At 40.9% G+C, this 17,692-nt stretch overlaps 1 protein-coding gene across 2 annotated transcripts in view; it reads left to right on the top strand.

Annotated features, from left to right (window-relative positions):
• The first annotated feature begins 693 nt into the window (after positions 1 to 693).
• LOC117457232 (stAR-related lipid transfer protein 13-like) overlaps positions 694 to 17,692 on the top strand; it is a 62,207-nt gene continuing 45,208 nt past the window's right edge. The window contains exons 1-5 of one of the 2 annotated variants that reach the window (XM_071205111.1): positions 694 to 780; positions 2,347 to 3,427; positions 11,509 to 11,652; positions 12,808 to 12,954; positions 17,567 to 17,600. In XM_071205111.1, the coding sequence (XP_071061212.1) occupies positions 2,465 to 3,427; positions 11,509 to 11,652; positions 12,808 to 12,954; positions 17,567 to 17,600 (1,288 nt within the window). In that variant the 5' untranslated portion in view covers positions 694 to 780; positions 2,347 to 2,464. Of the gene's footprint in view, positions 781 to 2,346; positions 3,428 to 11,508; positions 11,653 to 12,807; positions 12,955 to 17,085; positions 17,112 to 17,566; positions 17,601 to 17,692 lie in introns of those variants that run through there. The other variant, XM_071205114.1, reaches the window with a different exon arrangement.

Genomic DNA, 17,692 nt, shown 5'->3' with positions numbered 1-17,692 from the left:
CAATTTGAAATGTCTTAATAGTTTAAGTACATTTTTTAGACACTTAACAGAAGGTCAATAAACTATCAATCGTGTGTTTCTTTAGCCCGAAGATACCACCGACCATCCTGCCAGTTCATGATTTATAAGGGGACATCGCAAATTGTCTCACCCCTAACTGGCAGATTTTCGAAAAAACATAATATTAGTTTCAGTTTATCAATAAATCCTCTTTTGGAGATATCATCTTGATATATTTCTAAGAGCTACAGAAAATCCTGGTGCTTCACAACTTTTCCCATTGACTTGAAAGCATTCCTCAGGCCGCTGTTTTCCGGCTAACGTCACTGCTGCGGTTCATCTTGCTCCTGCACAGCCATTCCCCACGGTCTGTTTGTAAGGGCTGGAAACCCATTTCACCTTGTTCTTTTACAGTGCCAACCACTGCTGCCCCCCCCCCCCACCACCGACCCTCTCCCTCCCTCTTCTCTCCCCCCAGCCGTCTATCCTCCTCTTTCCATCTCCCGACAAGTACACATACTCCCTGCTCTGTTGCGCATATTCTGAATGGTTAGCGAACACTCCTGCAGCCCCCCAGGGAAACACAAGAGGAGGGGGAGGTAGTTGTGATGACAAGCTTGCCTTCTCGCAGAATAGGCCTATGGGGACATAAGTGTAGCTCTGCAAGGGGCTGTCCAACCCTCTTTGCTCTTACACGAACAAGCTTCACTGACACTGTTTTTGCCATGCTCATGGTGACACTGTTTGGGCAACACAGAATTATTCCCCCCAACTCAGCAGGTGAGTCTTTTGTTTTCTGTATGCTTGGATTTCACTGACATCTGCCTATCATGGAGAAACAAATGACAATTAGTCATTTCTCTCTTAGCTAATTTTCTGTTCTTCCGTTCAACTATTGGTTGTTTCTGCATGAGAAGACTTGTCGGGGACCTTTCTGTTGAAATTTCTTCTAGCCTGGATTTCTTCACTCTCCTAAATAAGTTGTGGTCTCGGCTTGGCAGTCGATACTCAGTTCATTTCACTCTGTGACTTCTTCTCTCCATTTAAATCTGCTCCGTATTCATTTGAGAATAATGAGACCCTCTCTGCATAGTGTTTTTTTAAAAGAGGGGTTTCTTGGAAGGAACCCTAATCTCTTGTAGACTCACTTCACATTCACTAGGTGATACAGCATTTGTACTTTTTATTATTATTTATATGTACATTTAGTATACAGTACACATTTTGTTACATTTATGAAAGAATCTTTAGAGTTAGATTTTGTTCTTGTCTGATGTTCCGTCTCTGCCCTGTGTGTGTGTGTGTGTGTGTGTGTGTGTGTGTGTGTGTGTGTGTGTGTGTGTGTGTGTGTGTGTGTGTGTGTGTGTGTGTGTGTGTGTGTGTGTGTGTGTGTGTGTGTGTGTGTGGTGTGTGTGTGTGTGTGTGTGTGTGTGTGTGTGTGTGTGTGTGTGTGTGTGTGTGTGTGTGTGTGTGTGTGTGTGTGTGTGTGTGTGTGTGTGTGTGTGTGTGTGTGTCTCAAGGTCATTGTATAATGCACTGCCAACTGCAGCTTTCTCACAGTAACAGCGGAGACTCATGTGTAAATTAGTATAAATTAATTAACTTTTTGTTAAGCATTTCAAGGAAATAGACTAAAAATAACATTGTTTTCTAAAAATATCTCAGTGATTCCGTCTATACAAGCATGTGTTTTGCCGTTTAAACATCAAGGGGAAAACATGTGGATTGCACTGGTTAACCTATGTGAAGGTTATGTTTACTTTTTAATTCGGTGTTCTCCTGTCTTAAGATGTCCTCTGAGGAATGTCTATGTGCTTAAATAAGATGATAATCATCTGTAGCTGCACAATAATGCTTTGTTTGCTTTTCCGCGTGCTCTTCGGGTTGCTCTGACCTGTCCAAGGTGTGTTATAAAGAATGGCCTAATGAAGGCGTGAGAGGGATGTTAACCACCAGCGACTGATGAATGGTGTTGTACATAGTAAATCACCAACTAGGGAAGAGCAATCAGATTCCTCTGTGCAGTGATGTCACTACGATCGTTTGTGAAACAGATCCAGACTTGAACAGCCCTGCCTGAGCCAGATGTTACATTTCACAGGAAACTTCTCGCAGAATGGCGCTTAGTCAGAGGTGTTCAGAGCAGGAGATAGCAGCTTTACATTAAACTCTGGCAGTGAACGGAGACTCTGATAATTACAGGACGCAGAGACATGCGGAAACAATCTAAGAAGTATGTATGTCCATGTTGTTGTGCCTATATTGTCTTGGACATAATCTACATCTGTCTGTGCTTGTCAGATGTGTCACATTCCATTCACATACTTTCATTTCTGTTTATTTCAGGTTATCTACTGTGTGGTTGGACTGAGCATCTTGGCTGAGAATGGCAATCCAATACATCAAGCACAAGTACCTGTGGATTTACGTTTTAAATTATGAAAAACTGTAGGAGAAAACAGTAATGGAGAATCCACCTGTGGTGAGTCTGGAGGCACAGCAGTCTTGGACAGCTTCAGGAATACAAAAGTCAGCCATTTCAACAACAAAAGAGTTGACCTCAGAAAGCTCTGCTCTCTTGGCTAACGGCTCCGTAGACCACAGAGGGGACGATTGTCTCCCTGAAGCCCAAAGCTTGCTGTTGGAGCCGGATCAGAACGTACACAAGCTGAAGAAGAGTTTTGTTTGTGTCCGTCATAACAACATTGAATTTGGGGAAGCTGTGGGCTTACAGGAGCCTGAACAATCAGTCATTCACATTTTGGCCCCCCTGGACCAAAGTCCACTGGACTCATCTCAGCCGCATGAAGCAGGTATTTTGTCCACAATCTTAGATGACAACTCCCGTTTTCTTTCTGGTTCTGTTGCAGAAGGCAAGTCGGATCAGGTGGTTCAGATTCATGTTGGCCGGACGTTAAACATGATGTTGGGATGTGTAAAAACAGACTTTAAGAGCTTAGAGCCAATATCAAATGGCGATATATTTATTCCTCCTGAGGACCCCTGCCCCAATATTAATCTGGACTCCACTTCCACCACCCCTGACCCCCGGAATCTTTCTGATCCTGGCTCGAGACTCCTGGATCCACCACGCATTGTGAAGTACAAACATAGCTCCATCACCTTCTCACACTACACCTGTCCCTCCGCAGCCGACAATCATGTTTTTGTCAATGAGACTTCTGAGGATGGAGAGTCTTCCCTGGAAGAAGATGATCACAATGATGATGATGATGGTGATGATGGCGATGACGATGATGTGTTCTCAGATCTGCCTCAGAGTAGAGAATACCTCGTCCAGCAAAGACAAAGGAGCACAGGCAAAGACAAACAGAAGAGGAGAAGCACTGCAAGTGCTCGAGCAGAAATCAATCAAACGGCCAGCAAGTCGGGTTATGAAGCAGAGGGGGAAACGTGCTGTATGGAGGTATGCTGGTATTGATTTAAAATCCTACACTGTTGCCCTTGCATTTTGTTATTGTATATCTTTTAAAAAACTCGTAAAAAATATTGACATGGACATCGGTCTGTATTACAAATATGCACATGAAAAACCTTTGTAACATATGTCAATTTTCTAAATTAGTTCATATTAATAATGTAACAAAAATAACTGAACTAACTCTAAACAATGAAACATGTCTAATTTCTAATGTAAATATGCAATTTGTGTTCCACACTAAATAAATGCCCATTAGTCTTTTATTGTTTACATTTTATTTCAGTTTCATTGTACAGACATATTACAACTTTTTGTCTATATTGTTTTAAGGGAATAAAATAAAATCAAAAATAAAATCAAAATCAAAATATACAAAACTGTGATAAGAATCAGGATTAAGTTTATTGCCAGATGCGTTTACACATACAAGGAATTTGCTTTGCTATCTGGTGGCGCGAACATAATCAATCTAAGAAAAAAAGTAGGTAAAAAAAGAAATATGTAAGGATAATACAAAATAAGTATGTTTAAGAAACAATGTAGCATTAAAAAAGGATACTAAAGACAAGTATTTACACCACATTGAACAAGTGAACTATAAAAAGAACCCTAAAAGCTAAAAAAAACAAGAACACTTAGGATAATGAAAATATGACTGAAGCATAAGTTGCCCAACACTAATTTAAATTACAGTAAAAGATATGAGTCAAAGACACTTAAAAGCATGTGTATAGCAATAGACGGCTAACTTGTAGCGGCATTATTTATCTTTATTTTTTGTCCGTTCAAGGAAGAGCACACAGTGTGAGAGCCCATATTCCCAGCTCCTAGCAGCTGACATCACTGTGAGATAATGCATTGTTGGTATCAGTGTGTAGGAGTTCACTGACTTCACATTGGTGCTGGTGAAACGCAGACCTAGAAGGAATGCAAACAGCTTCTGCGTTCTCTCCACTCCCTTCACAGGCAGCTGTGTTTTGACAGAGCCCAAAGCAGGACATATTAGCACTGAACGTAGCCTTCCATTACTGAGCCCCTCTTTTTATCTTCAACAAGTCAAGGCACATTTCAGACTGCTTTTTTGTCTTTTGTTTTCTTAGTTATGTTGTCTGTATTTTATATGTTTGTGTTATGTGTTATGTGTAACGTTGCTGCCTTCTTGGCCAGGTCAGCATTGCAAATGAGATTCTATCTCAATGCTTTTATCTGGTTAAATAAAGGTTAAATAAGAAAAAATATATATATATTTCCCTGACCTTGGTTATAGCCATCCTGTAACCCCTCATCGCTGCTTTTTATTGCCTTTTCAAGCCTTGTGTAAGCATTCATATATATGTTTAAAGCCTTTGGATATCTTTTCGATGGAACATATTCAATGACACATCACTGTCATTCTATTATACAAGTAAATAGGGCAGAGTGAATGGAAAGGCGAGATTAGCTTCTCTGTCTTTGGTCGAAAAGATGTTGAGGTAATGCCAGCTTTATGTAGAATGACACTCTGCTCTGAATGAGTTGTTTTGGAGAAGAGTGGAAGAATGCAGGGAATCCAGGGAGCCTGTTGTTTATATCATCCAAGGAGGGCAGGTCAAGTCCTCTCATGCTGTCACTCCACATGCTCTGCTATCATACGGTGGGCGGAGATGTGGGCATATCTATAGGAAGGGCTTCACTTTCATTCAAAAGGCAGAACGCAAATAATAATTTGAAATGGCAGTGAAACAAGCTACTACATATTGACACACTCACATAGATGCAAGATAGATAATCTGATCAGATACCCACAAAAAATACTTTATTAGGATAAAAAAAAATCTGAAAAAAGCTAACTGACAGCAACATTCAAAACTTAATCTTGAATGCAAGTCTTCTAAAAAAAGACGATTCATTCTAAAACAACAGTTTGTTAATACATTTTGGATAAAAAAAGACAAAATATTGACAGCATAAAGACCAACATTTATCATTTATGTATGCATATCTTTTTATTCTTAATACGAAAAGTCTGATGGAACTTGTGGAGGGAAGTCAGTTGAATAGCTCACAGTTGCAGTTGTTAAAGGAATGGTCCACTCATTAGATAATTAATCAAAACTTCAGTATTTAGTGAAACGTTATGTTTAAACCATTACCCTGAAGAAATCAGCGATATTCCCCCGGTAAATAATGATTTTATAGCTCTTTTTTATCAAGACCTGTATATTCCGTCTGGCCGCCGCCATGTTTGCCATTTTCAGTAGTCACGTGATGGTCGTGACGTCATCCATGCGTTCACTTTGTCAACACACGGAAACATGGTGGAGTATTTCAGTTCGGACTCGTCAGCAGAGGAACAAGTTTTGACCAATGTGAAGAGATTGGATGGGGGAATTCAGCCATACATATCAGTATGACAATACGACACCCTCTGTCCTTAGACCCTCACATCGTACAAGGAAAAACTTCCGAAGAAAACCCCCAGTTTAAAGGGAACATGGGAGAAACCTCAGGGAGAGCAGCAGAGGAGGGCTCCCTCTCCCAGGACGGACAGACGTGCAATAGATGCCGTGTGTAAATTGAAAAGATAATACATTTGCAACATAGGTAGTCCAAATGTTTGGAAATGCATGTGTGTATAATGGGAAGATGATATAAGATACTATATGTATGCATGTAGTACCACCCTTGCTAGCGATTCCCTCTCTAGTTTAGCATACTCAGCTTCGTTGTCCCTGGCCATAGAATCACGATTTTATGGGGCCGGAAAAAACTGGGGTAAAATACACACTAGCCGGTACTACGCTATATGGAAAGGCCACCAAAAACTGTCCTGGCCTGGACGCTAAAGGACGTTAAAACGGGGCTAGCCGCTGCAATGGAAATGCGCTATAACATACCTTATTCTTACTCCGAGCACTACTTCTGCTCCTCCGTCGCTTCACACTTGCAGAGGGCGATTTCTCTACTGGCCGAACTGGTGTCCTGGTCGGTGATGACACCAGAAAGACCGATGGTACTGCATCTCCATTGAGTAATGGTTGTTCTTTAAATCCCATGTTATGTTTGATCATACTCTCAGAGTAGTCGTCCGGAAATGTGAAATGTTCGCTGCATACATGAGCCTGTAAATCTCTCGGTTCGGGCCGGCCACATTTCGCTAGCCACTGCCTCCGAATGTACTTCTTATGCTTACCTTTTGGCAACAGATGGAACCGAGCATTCCGTGGATTGTTCCTATCCGAATTATGGCAATATTTCGCGATACAGTGAGGCATATTTGAATAGAGAAACTACAGTAAATAACATGGAGATCAACGTGTCTTCGAAAACCAAACGCATGGATTACGTCACGTCCGGGAAATGGCGGCGCCCACAGTGTTGATGTTATTTCGGTATATAATCAGTTTAAAATCACTGATAATGTCATCGGATTAAAAAAAAAAAGAGAGAGACTGGCAGAGACTGGTCTGTTTTATCGGATGATAATTTTTAAAAAATGAGTGTCATGAGCATACCATTCCTTTAACAATAACCATATGAGGGCACTGTAAGCATAGAGTTTGCTCTGAGGTTCATCTCATGACTCCCCCTGCTTGCATCATTTAGCTCAGCTGTGACTAAATGCCCCTAAAAATACACAATTCTTTACCTATCCTTCCCACTCTACAGACATGGTGGCTATGTTCAGTTTGTGTTTTCCATCGCAGGATATGAAGTGTCTAAATTATTCCTCCAAGCAGCCAGGTAGCCATGCCCTTTCGCATGACCGGCCGCTTCATGAGGAGACCTCCATGGTGATCTCTGGCACTCTCTGTGGGTGGCGCAGACTAGGCACCGAGCCCAGAGCTCACACACTTAACTCCTCATTTCCATGTCAAAGATGCTGTGTTGGGCTCCACAATGTGGCCAATTTGTGCTGATAAAGTTATAGTCAGCTCACAAGTTGTTGTCCCCAGAAGATAACATTAATACATGTATAAAGGATTGACTCATACCAGCTCAGTTGCCATGGTGTGAGGACTTTACACAATTGCCGGGGCCGGATCGAGGGGAAATGCACCAAGAGATGAATCAAGGGTAGTGTCTCACTTGAGCGTCAAGCCCTCTCTGGAATTTGTCTCATTCTAAGTAGAAGTGGCCACATTCCTGAACAGCACCTTGCGGGGATGTCACTGAAAAGAGACAGTATGAATGTGTCCCTCATCTGCCTTGAGCCATCTGTTTCTTGCATTTGTGTTTGTCTGAGTCAAGGGGTTAAGTCCAGCTCGCAACATATTCAGCTTCTTTCATTTTCCTTCCCTGTACACAATGTGTTCCGTCTTTTAGCCCAGAATATCAAGAATTGCCATCACATCGTATATATCAGCTTTTAGCTCTTCGTCTAAAGAGTTCAAGACATGTTTTAGGCACAAAGATACTTTCTGATGAAGGTCAATTTCATGGTTCTTATCATCAGTAAAGCTTGATTCGAGATCTTCAAGGTACAACATTATGTCCATAGACTCACTTGGAACAGTTGGTCCGCCTCTGTCTTGCTCTTATTTGGAGGAAATGTGCACCCACTGAGGTGTGTACATAAGGATTTGTTCAGAACTCAGTGTTTTATTTGCACATGCTTCTCATTCATTTTAATTTTGCTGCTTAGGTATTAAGAACAATTCTGGGTTACACTGATCTTAGGATAATTAAGAGGAGTACATTACATTATATGTCATTTGTTAGACGCTTTTATCCAAGCGACTTACATATTCAATACTGTGGGCAATCCCCACAGGAAGCAATTTGGAGTGAAGTGTCTTGCCCAGGGACACAACGGCATGCTGACTGCCAGACTGCTACCCCCCTGATTCGAAGTCCAGCACTCTATCCACCTAGCCACAGCCCCACCCAGAGTACAGCCATGGATTTAACTGTTCCTGATCAATTTGTTATAAATAACCATATAACCATACTTTTGTCACACTTGACACACAGTTGTTTTTCCAAGTTAACACACATTTTCATTTCCTAACAGTACTTTTTTTTTTATTCACATAACCAAATGTAATTACTTATTAGAGGAAGTCTTAAAATCTTAAAATCTCACCAAAGTCCCCTCTGCTTGTATGTCTCTGATTCCATAAATAGAATAAGAGAAGCCTGGTGATTAATCTGTGATGACACTCAGATGCTCGCTGAAGAATATCTTAGAAATATGGAAACAGAAACTATAAAGTGTGAGGGAGGATTTTCTGGGAATCGGTGTGTATTTCTTGGAAGAAGTCTGGCTCACATAGAGAGGAAACACGTTAGTAACGGTTAATCTACATTATTCTGTCTCTCCAATCACAGGGTAACTGTTTGGTCGATATACCCAATTTAGTAACTGGTCAGTCTTTTGAACAAAGTGTGTGAAGGGCTTTTATTTGTTTGAGCCGACAGAGGATTGAGCTGTCTAAACATACTGATCCCCATGTCCAACTGTTCTTATATTCCCTGGTCAGCAACGGTGCATTGCAGGCATAGCAGAGAAGAGAGGCTTTACTTTTTCCTTTTCAGTGACCCCAGGTGACCCTTCAGGTCCTTAGAGGTCAACAGGGGATTGGCCAGATTTAGGTCATTCCTGAGGGATTGAGTGGGAAAAAAGACTTTCTCTCAGTCAGCTGACTCTGGGTGGGCAGCAGAGGAATGGACCGTCTGGTCCCTTAATTCCTCACAATTTAGGTGTAATACCACATATAATAGTTTTTTCTCAATGTCTACTTTTGTCATTCCAATTCAGATGTATTGCTTCATGATGAATGATATTCATTCTGACAACAGTAGAAAGGAATATAACTGACATAGTTAAATCATGACATTAACAAAATGTGAGTAACCAAACTATCAATTTCTTAGTGAATAGTATTTTAACAAATATCCAAAATGTGATAAGGTTGGCCTTTCGTCATTTGGACTGAACTTTCTCCAGCTTTTATTTAGCTCCCCAGTGAATCCAAGAGAAATGTGAAAACAAGTGTCATACTTGTTTTTAAAAGTCTATCAAAGCCCTTCAGACAGGAACCAAGCCCTATACAGGACATTGTGGCTTCCTATCAGAACATTATTGACAAGCCCCTTCAATGAAATGATTGTGCATTGCAGGGCTTGATGTTATAAAGGAATAATGACTTGATTTAGGACATGGCCGGTAGTAATTCATCACAGTATTTGGTTTGAATTCCAGGAAAGGAATTTTAACTGGCCGTGTAAAGGGCCATCCACATTAAAGGAACATTGATTGTGTACGTCTGGAGTTGGGGTTATCACATGCTGTAATCTCACACTGTTTTCAAACCAAAATAATTCAAGTGATCTTTGGGATTTCCCCCGCATGTTGAATCATTTACTCTGCTGGATTCCTTTTGTGAGGACTGTCATATTTTAGATTTTGGCTTTTAACACAAAATGTATTTTCGGGACAAGATACTGATTCTATCTACTAGTTTATAACCCTGCTAATCTAAACACATCTCCTTTACTTCACCATTGAGTATCCTTCAGTTTCTCTTTTTAGAATTGATATGAGTATATACTGTAAACATTTTACAACTGGTTTATAAGACCCTGAAATGTCATTGTAAACAGATATACAAATGAGCTCCAGTGCTGCTGGCTGGTGTATAAACAGCTAATGAAACACAATAAAGTAGAATACAGCTCTAATAAAAAAATATATAATATTATCTAAAAATGATGTCTTCATTGATTGATTATATATAACCATGTATTCTGATAGACTGCAATTCAATGCTAAACTGGGGAGCTCAAAGTAAAGCAAACTATTGGCCACATTTCTCAGTTGATCCTCATTACTGGCATCCATCCCACCAGACTTATTGCAGCAACCACATTCAAGGAGGGGTTTCCTAAAAAATACTTGATACTGTTACTGTGTCAAAAACTTTGAAATGATCCACAAGAGACATTCTGCTGAAAACTCACCCTTTAAAACGTTTCTGTAATTTAATTGATATTCTTGAAAAGTGTCCACGCTGATGCTGTCGAAGAGCATGCAGCCGGTGACCCTCTCCAGGTCTAACAATGTTAATTTATGCTTTGGTGACCGAGGTGTTTCCTGCTGATTTATGAGGCTCGACCTCCCGATCCTCAGACACTGCTACTGTCTGTGTGAGGACGGTCTATTTATACACAGTGTGTCTGGGGAGCAGTGAAAGCCCGTGCAGGGAATTCCATCGTGCTCTGTATGGCACACATGTCTGCAGCCCTCCTCTTTTGCACTTTCACCCTGAGACACGGCAGAGGGGATCACATTTCCATGTGTGGCAGCAGTGAAGCTCACTGCAATTTACAAGATACTTTTTTGACTTGACTTTGCCTGTAACTCTTCTTGAGTTTAGGGCAGTGTGTTAAATCAACACATTGCTCTCACCTTACTGGGAAGCTCTCATGTGTTAAATAAGTCTGGCAAGGGTGACAGGTAATTACTGGACTAACTAATGAACCCGATTTCCAACTGAATTCAATTACTTTTACTGCGAGTCTAAAAGTAAGATGGAGAAATGAATTCCTGATTTTGATTAAGTTTAGCTGAAGCATATAATTAAGATACCAAGCAAGTTTGATGAAGTGTCAGTGACTCAACTTGACATTCATCTCAAATGAATGCCTGAAAGTGGTGAGTGTTTAGCCTGGCTACTTAAAACATTTGTATTAAATGAGGTAATCATTTTTCTTTTAATTAATCCTCTAAATGGAACCTTCTGTGACGCAAAAATCCTGACATAAGGGAGAGAAATCGAAAAACGTTAATAGAAATGGTGTTAATATCTGATCAGATAGAATTAGATACATTTAGGCAAGGGGGGAAAAGTCTTAAAAATGTAGTTACATCTATGTTTTAAATGCGCCAATGTGGAATAACCGGAAACAAAACAATATTAAACTAGACTAAGTAATTGGGTTTTAAATACACACATTTTGAAAACAAATAAGGTATACATAATGATGGTAGTGCTTCTGATGCTTTTGGCTCAATATTTGACTTAGTAATCTAATTGCGGCAGTAGCTTGTCTTCACTCAAACATGGCTCTCTGATATCCCACAGGAGTCTGCGCAGGTCAAGTCTCCCTGGTCGGAGTCAATGAGCCAGCTGATGAGGAAACTGGACCAGCTTAATCTAGACATAGAGGAGGCTCTGAGTGCAAACTCCTCCCCCTCCGACACACCCTGCACCACCCGCAAGAAACAGGTGAGAGTGTGTTCACACCCAGGCATCACAATACCTTCCAAGGGTATGACAAGAATTGTGTCCCTTATACTTATATAAACTCAGAATGAACAGTATGTAGGCAGCGATGTAAAACAGCATGTAGATTTCACTGCAGTAGCTTATGGTATGTCCACTGTCACGGTTGGTACTGTACACATTCCTGTGAAGCGTATGCTGCATACTTGGTCATGCTTGTAAACTTCGCTAAATCAATTCTCTTTGCCCTGTGGTGAGAAAATCCTGATGCATTATTCGGACCTGTAAGCAACAGGTGTTCATCAGAATTGATGTCCTGCTGAGTTTTTTTAAGTGTTCCACATTAGGTTTAGATTTAGTCAAATCAACCAGCGGTGAGCCATAAACCCAGTGGGTGAAAGGGGAGTCAGTGTGTAGATCTCTAGTGAGTCGTTACTGTGTCTGTGACTTGTGAGATACAGGCTCTCTGCAACACTATGGGCTTTGTGAAGACCATCTCATAGGGACCTTCTGACTTGAGTCTGTTTTATGATGTAGGTCCGCAGCCTTTAGATGTGATACTGGAGCGTACAGTGCTTTAGCCGGGTCAGAATGGTGCGGCAGGAACAGACAGCTATTGTGCTTTTGAGGTTGCGACTGGGACCGCGCAATTCTGTTTCTAAAAGGGGCTCTTCTCATGGTGGCATGTTTCAGGAAATATCCCACTAGAGTTAGCATTTGGGAACAAAAGTGGTCTTTCGGGGTCCATATGTATGTACCGCACAGAGGAGCTATTGTATTGAAGGGAGTTTGTATGATTTGGTCCATTAGGAATGGTTGAGAGAGGCTCACATGCCTCCCAGGCATCGGCATAACCATCCCAGGCATTCACCATTACTTGCTTTAACTAATGACAGGCGACTGGGTGAGACAAGACATCTTTACTGGGATATTTGACAAGGTCATAATCCCTGTCCTCTCAAAAGAAGATCCGCACATACAGGCTCCTTTGTGTGCCGCTGCAGACCTGAATTGAGAGTGGAGATTTCACTTCCCCAGCAGTTGACCTCAGCCTCTTGTTTTCTTTCCCCCGGGCCACCGTTGAGACTATCCTGTCCCGGTCCGTTCGGGGGGAGAGAGACGGACCCTGTCCTGATTGTTGTTGTGATGTTGTTGCAGTGGGGTGCTGTCTCAAAGTCCACGTTAAACCAAGCCCTGAACGACCAACTTCTGCAAAGACCAGACAGAGGGGAATGTCCGAGCGACTGCAGGTCTTCTGCTCCTCGCAGCGCCTTGATAGCAACAAGAGCGTCCACCAAGAAGACGGTAAGTTCCTCTGAGTAAAGCAGCTTCCTGCAAGCGTCAAAAATAAATCGTACAGTGCAGGTAGTCTGTAGGACAGAACATGCCAAGTTTATACAAGCAGTTCTGTTGTCTGGTTATCGTCTTTAAGGATGTGAACCTTAAATTCCTTTGTGTCTAACTTCAAAACTGGTTGCACATGTTTTCTTTTTCCTTTCTTATACTCAAATCTGGCTTTAGCGTTTTTTGGGTGACTGCTATGACCTGTTGACTTCCTGCGAAGCACAAAGTATTTACCCCAGCCATTTCAAAGTTCTTGTCTGTCCGTCGATGGAAAATGTTCACTTTGTGTCCTTCCTAAATTAGCACTATCTAAAATGTTTACTCCTAGATTACTTTTTCTGAAAATAATCAAATGAAACTCAGTTTGACCTGTATTGATCAACAGTTTTAGTTTATGTTTAGTGTAGGTATAAACCTGTATTGTTATGAGGTTGTTGTTTTTTTAAACTGAGGTTAAAAAACGAAATGACAGAAGAATAATTTCTCCATTTAGAAAATTCTTATCTACACTTTATTATTAATTTCCCTTATGAATGAAATCACCCTCCTACATTTCACAATCACATATCAGACGTCTATATCTTGATCCCTGTGTTGACAGAGGAAGACAAAAATCACAGAATTGCTTAAGTGGATAGCGTTGAAAAGATAAGTCCACCACCCGTCAGGAGAATTTCTGGCAGGTTCTTTTGTGCAGATGCTCTTTCCTCTACATCTGTAAATATTTGAGGTTTGCATTGGGCATAAGGTCAGCTAAGCCATTCTTCAACAAGCAGGACTCACTTGTGCCGGACAAAGTATAAAAATGTCCCTATTCAGCTGCCCTAAGAGAAACAGACAACTGAGAGATTTGCAGAATGCAGGGCGGGTTTAAATTCAGAGCCTTTCAGCTTGTGCTTTATGCTTTCGTAATGGCTCTCTGCGGCAATGTGTTGGGGAACAAGCTGCTTATACAGTAACTGTAGTGATTCAGCCCCAATCTGCTACACTTTCCAATCTCACTTCAATAGGATTTTGGTCCCCTAAGGTTTTGTTTTTGTTATACTAAATCCATAATGCTTTGAAGACTGCAATAGGTAAGATCAAACTGAAGGCTATAGGGTGAGACAGAGCTGAGCTTTGAAAGTCAAAGAAGATTATTTTGTCTGTGAGCACCGAGTACTTCGAATTAAATGGTGTTTAGTTCTCAGATGTGTTGCCACCTGTCTTTTTTTTATGGAACCCATAACTATCTCTTGAAAATGACAGCAGCTAAGGTTAAAATGTGACTCGGGGACAGCTGGGAATGTTCACATCATTTAGAGACGAGAGTATTCTGGCTGCAGTGTAACCTTGAGTACAATTAGATCACACGTTATTCAGTGGCATGATCTGATGATGATATATGAATACTTAAAAAAAGAAATGTTTCCAATGATACCATTTGTGTTCTTAAGGCTGAACATTGAGAAGAACGTGATTGTATCAGCTTAAGAAAAACTGAAGTTAAGACATTTGAGGAATATGCGTTTTGGCTTTCTGTCAAATAGTTATAGCTAGTTAGAGAAGAGTAATACCCTTCTTATATCTGTAGATAAATATGAGGCTAATGGCTGGTTGGCTTAGCTTAGCATAAAGACTTGAAAGAGGGGGAAACAGCTAGCCTAGCTGAAACAAAACCAAACCAGCAACATTCAATCAGCATGCAAATATACGTAACACAATGTCAAACTTTTCATTTAAGTTTGTCCACTGGTTTATGATTGACCCTGTAAAGTTTGCAAACAGATGAGATGTTATATCAGAAGCTTTGCACATGAAGAGAGAATCTTCCCCCTCGGTCCCATAAGACTCTTACATAAGGGCTCCGCAGTCCGTATAAAAAGTTCTGACAGCAGGGAAGGAGAATGCGATACAGATTGAATCACAGTCCTGGAGTCTAAGAATAAACAGGCCAGAGCACGGACACCCAGTTATGGATTAATGGAGCGATGTGTTATGGAAGTATCTGGAATAGGTTATCAGCACCTGCCTGACAACCTCTGACCCCCCCCCCCCCCAAGATCCAACAGTGAAATACAAAATAAGAAATGTTCAAGTTTGTAGTTGTATGTCGTCTGAACCTGATCTCTCTGCCGATCTGATTAAGTGAATGAGACTTGGTATTTTCAATAATAGCTCAGACAAAGTTATTTGATGCTATAAAAGCCTTTTTGTATCAGATATGTTCCCTAGTGTGTTTGTTTTTCTCAAAGATTTCTCAAATCCTTCATTTTTAAGCTCTTTTTTACTTATACATTTGAATTGTCAACACTAGACATTTTTTCATTTGTCAAGCAATGATGCCGAACATTCACAACTTACAGCTTCTCAATTATAAGGAGGGGCATTTGTTTTGTTTAATATGATTTTAAACACATATCTATGAGTTTTGGAGTGTTGGTCAGACAAGACGGGCAGTGGGAAAACATATTATTGGGCTCATGAAAAAATGTATGTTTTATTGTTTCTTCTAACATGTTATAGACTAAGCTAGTAGTCACTTCATTGATAAAATAATAATGCGATATAGGGAAGAAAACAGTTAGCAGCAGCCTTCAATGTATTTTATTTTTGTTGTGTTTATGTCGAGAGTGGTTCTTTGTGTTGCTGTATCGGTGAGAAGAGAAATATTTGGGTTGAGGGTTCCCACTTTAAATTTGTGTTGACAGAGATTGTCAGAGAGTCATTGGGACTGACCGGTCCTGTTACTGCCCTGTTGACTTTCAGGCAGGGTGTCATTTGTGCTGGGACGGCAGCTATCATTCACATGCCTGTCACTCCATGTAAACATAGTTGTTGGTGATAGCGATGCAGGGTTTTCCCTCTCTTGCACTTTTGCATGGAGGATGTCAATTTTCCTGACCTGCAACCTTTGACATGTGTCCACCATCTGAGTGCGATAGGACTGAAGTACGGCAATGTGTTTAAAATGGGTCAGCACTCAAACATGCCAGGATGAAATTCTTTCTTCTGGCTGTTGAAAAAAAAAAGGAGAGAGGGATGTGTTCAAGTCTTTGAAGCCTTGTCAAATCGGCACATCTCCACTGGGGCCCGGCATCTGGTTTTTGGAGTACTAATTTTCACATATTTATTTCTGAAACTGGGTCTGAAGCCGGCCCTCTGAGAGTATTTTATAAGGTCCATTGCATGTCCTTCTCTTCAAAGACATGTGTAAAGTTTGAAAGCAGAGAGATGAGGACCCTCCATGTTTCTGCACCCAGCTTTTAAACTCTGTTACAGAAATGTTTAAATATGTGATCAAATTGTGCCAGACTGTGCTATATCTTACAGTCAATAATGAAGGATACATCAGTGGCTGCTATATTCATTGCTTCTCTGTATTGTCATAGTGAGACAGTCGAGATTGTGTGCCTGAAGATAACCTTAACCCTGGAGCAGCATGGACATGCAAAGTGGTTTAATGTAACCTTCCAGAAATGTAGTGGTCATGAGATCCCTGCTTTAAATCTTTATCTAAATGAGTCAAAAATGGACTTGCAGGTGCCTGCTGTCCTACTACCTTGCCTTGTGTTGAAAGGTGCTATATAAATAAACTTGCCTTGCCTTGCCTTACCGTTTTTGCCGTGAGGTCAACAAATGTTAGAGACCCTGCAACAAAGACGGATACAAACAAAAGCACCTGTCCTGTTTCATCCTGCCAATCAGGTATCTTTGTTGCCACAGCAACAGCAATGTTACTCAACCAGCCAAGTGCTTCTTTAAAACTGTGAGCATTTCTGCTGCCATGACAACACTGGGGGGCCGCAGTCCTCATGAAACATGCAGTACACGACCTACTTATTGTGTGGAGTCCAACTGACCAGTAAAACCTTTGCAGATATGTTGATAGAAGTCTGAATCAGCACCATGTGGGCTAACTGCCAATTCACTGTCATGACGGAGGGTCAACGGTATTGCAAACAGGCTGGCTGGGAGTTTCGCAGCGTTTAGTCTCTGCCAGGGGAGACATGTGGAAGAGGGGAAAGCAAACAAGAGCGTAAATCAGACCAGTGGGGCACAGAGGGGAAATGAAGGAGAGAGGTAGGCAAGATCAGGAGGGAAATGAACCATTTAATTCCAGGACATCACTGTTTTATGTAAGAATCCTATTTTCTTTTACTTAGTTTGCAGTTAGTTTTTATATGTATCATATATTTCCTTACAACACCACCTTCAATGTAACAGTATTACAATTTGTCCCTCAATGAAAATGTCTTTAATATCTAGCTTAGCATTTAAATATCCCTGTGTTGCTTTTCTTTTCACATTTTCAGACTGATAATTGGGGGTAGGAGGCAGCACATCAGCCTCTGTGCTAAATCATGCACCTTTTCTTCTGTGGATTGCCTGTATTGACTTTGTCATTGTATCAGCAATGGCCCTATTGAAGATAGGGAGACATCCTCTGTGTGTGCCTCTTATGGTTGTTAAAGCCGAATAATGTGACCTGCTTTTTCCATCTTTCAGAGTGGAGCTATGTTCAAGTAGCCAATCAGTAGCCCCTTCTTAATATTACAGATACTGATAGTTTTGCATTTCTTTTGTGTTGCAGATGTTCAATAAGATGACCAATGCAGCAGGGGCAGGTAAGAAGTGATTTGTCTTTTTTTTTTTTTTACAGCTTTTGATGCAATGTGCCTAAATGTTTCTATCGGAAAACAATTGTATATCTTTCCGT

This window comes from Pseudochaenichthys georgianus, chromosome 13 (assembly GCF_902827115.2).
Source record: "Pseudochaenichthys georgianus chromosome 13, fPseGeo1.2, whole genome shotgun sequence".
Taxonomy (NCBI): domain Eukaryota; kingdom Metazoa; phylum Chordata; class Actinopteri; order Perciformes; family Channichthyidae; genus Pseudochaenichthys; species Pseudochaenichthys georgianus.
Note: the sequence above shows the minus strand (reverse complement) of the source record. Positions and strands in the feature narration are given on the sequence as shown.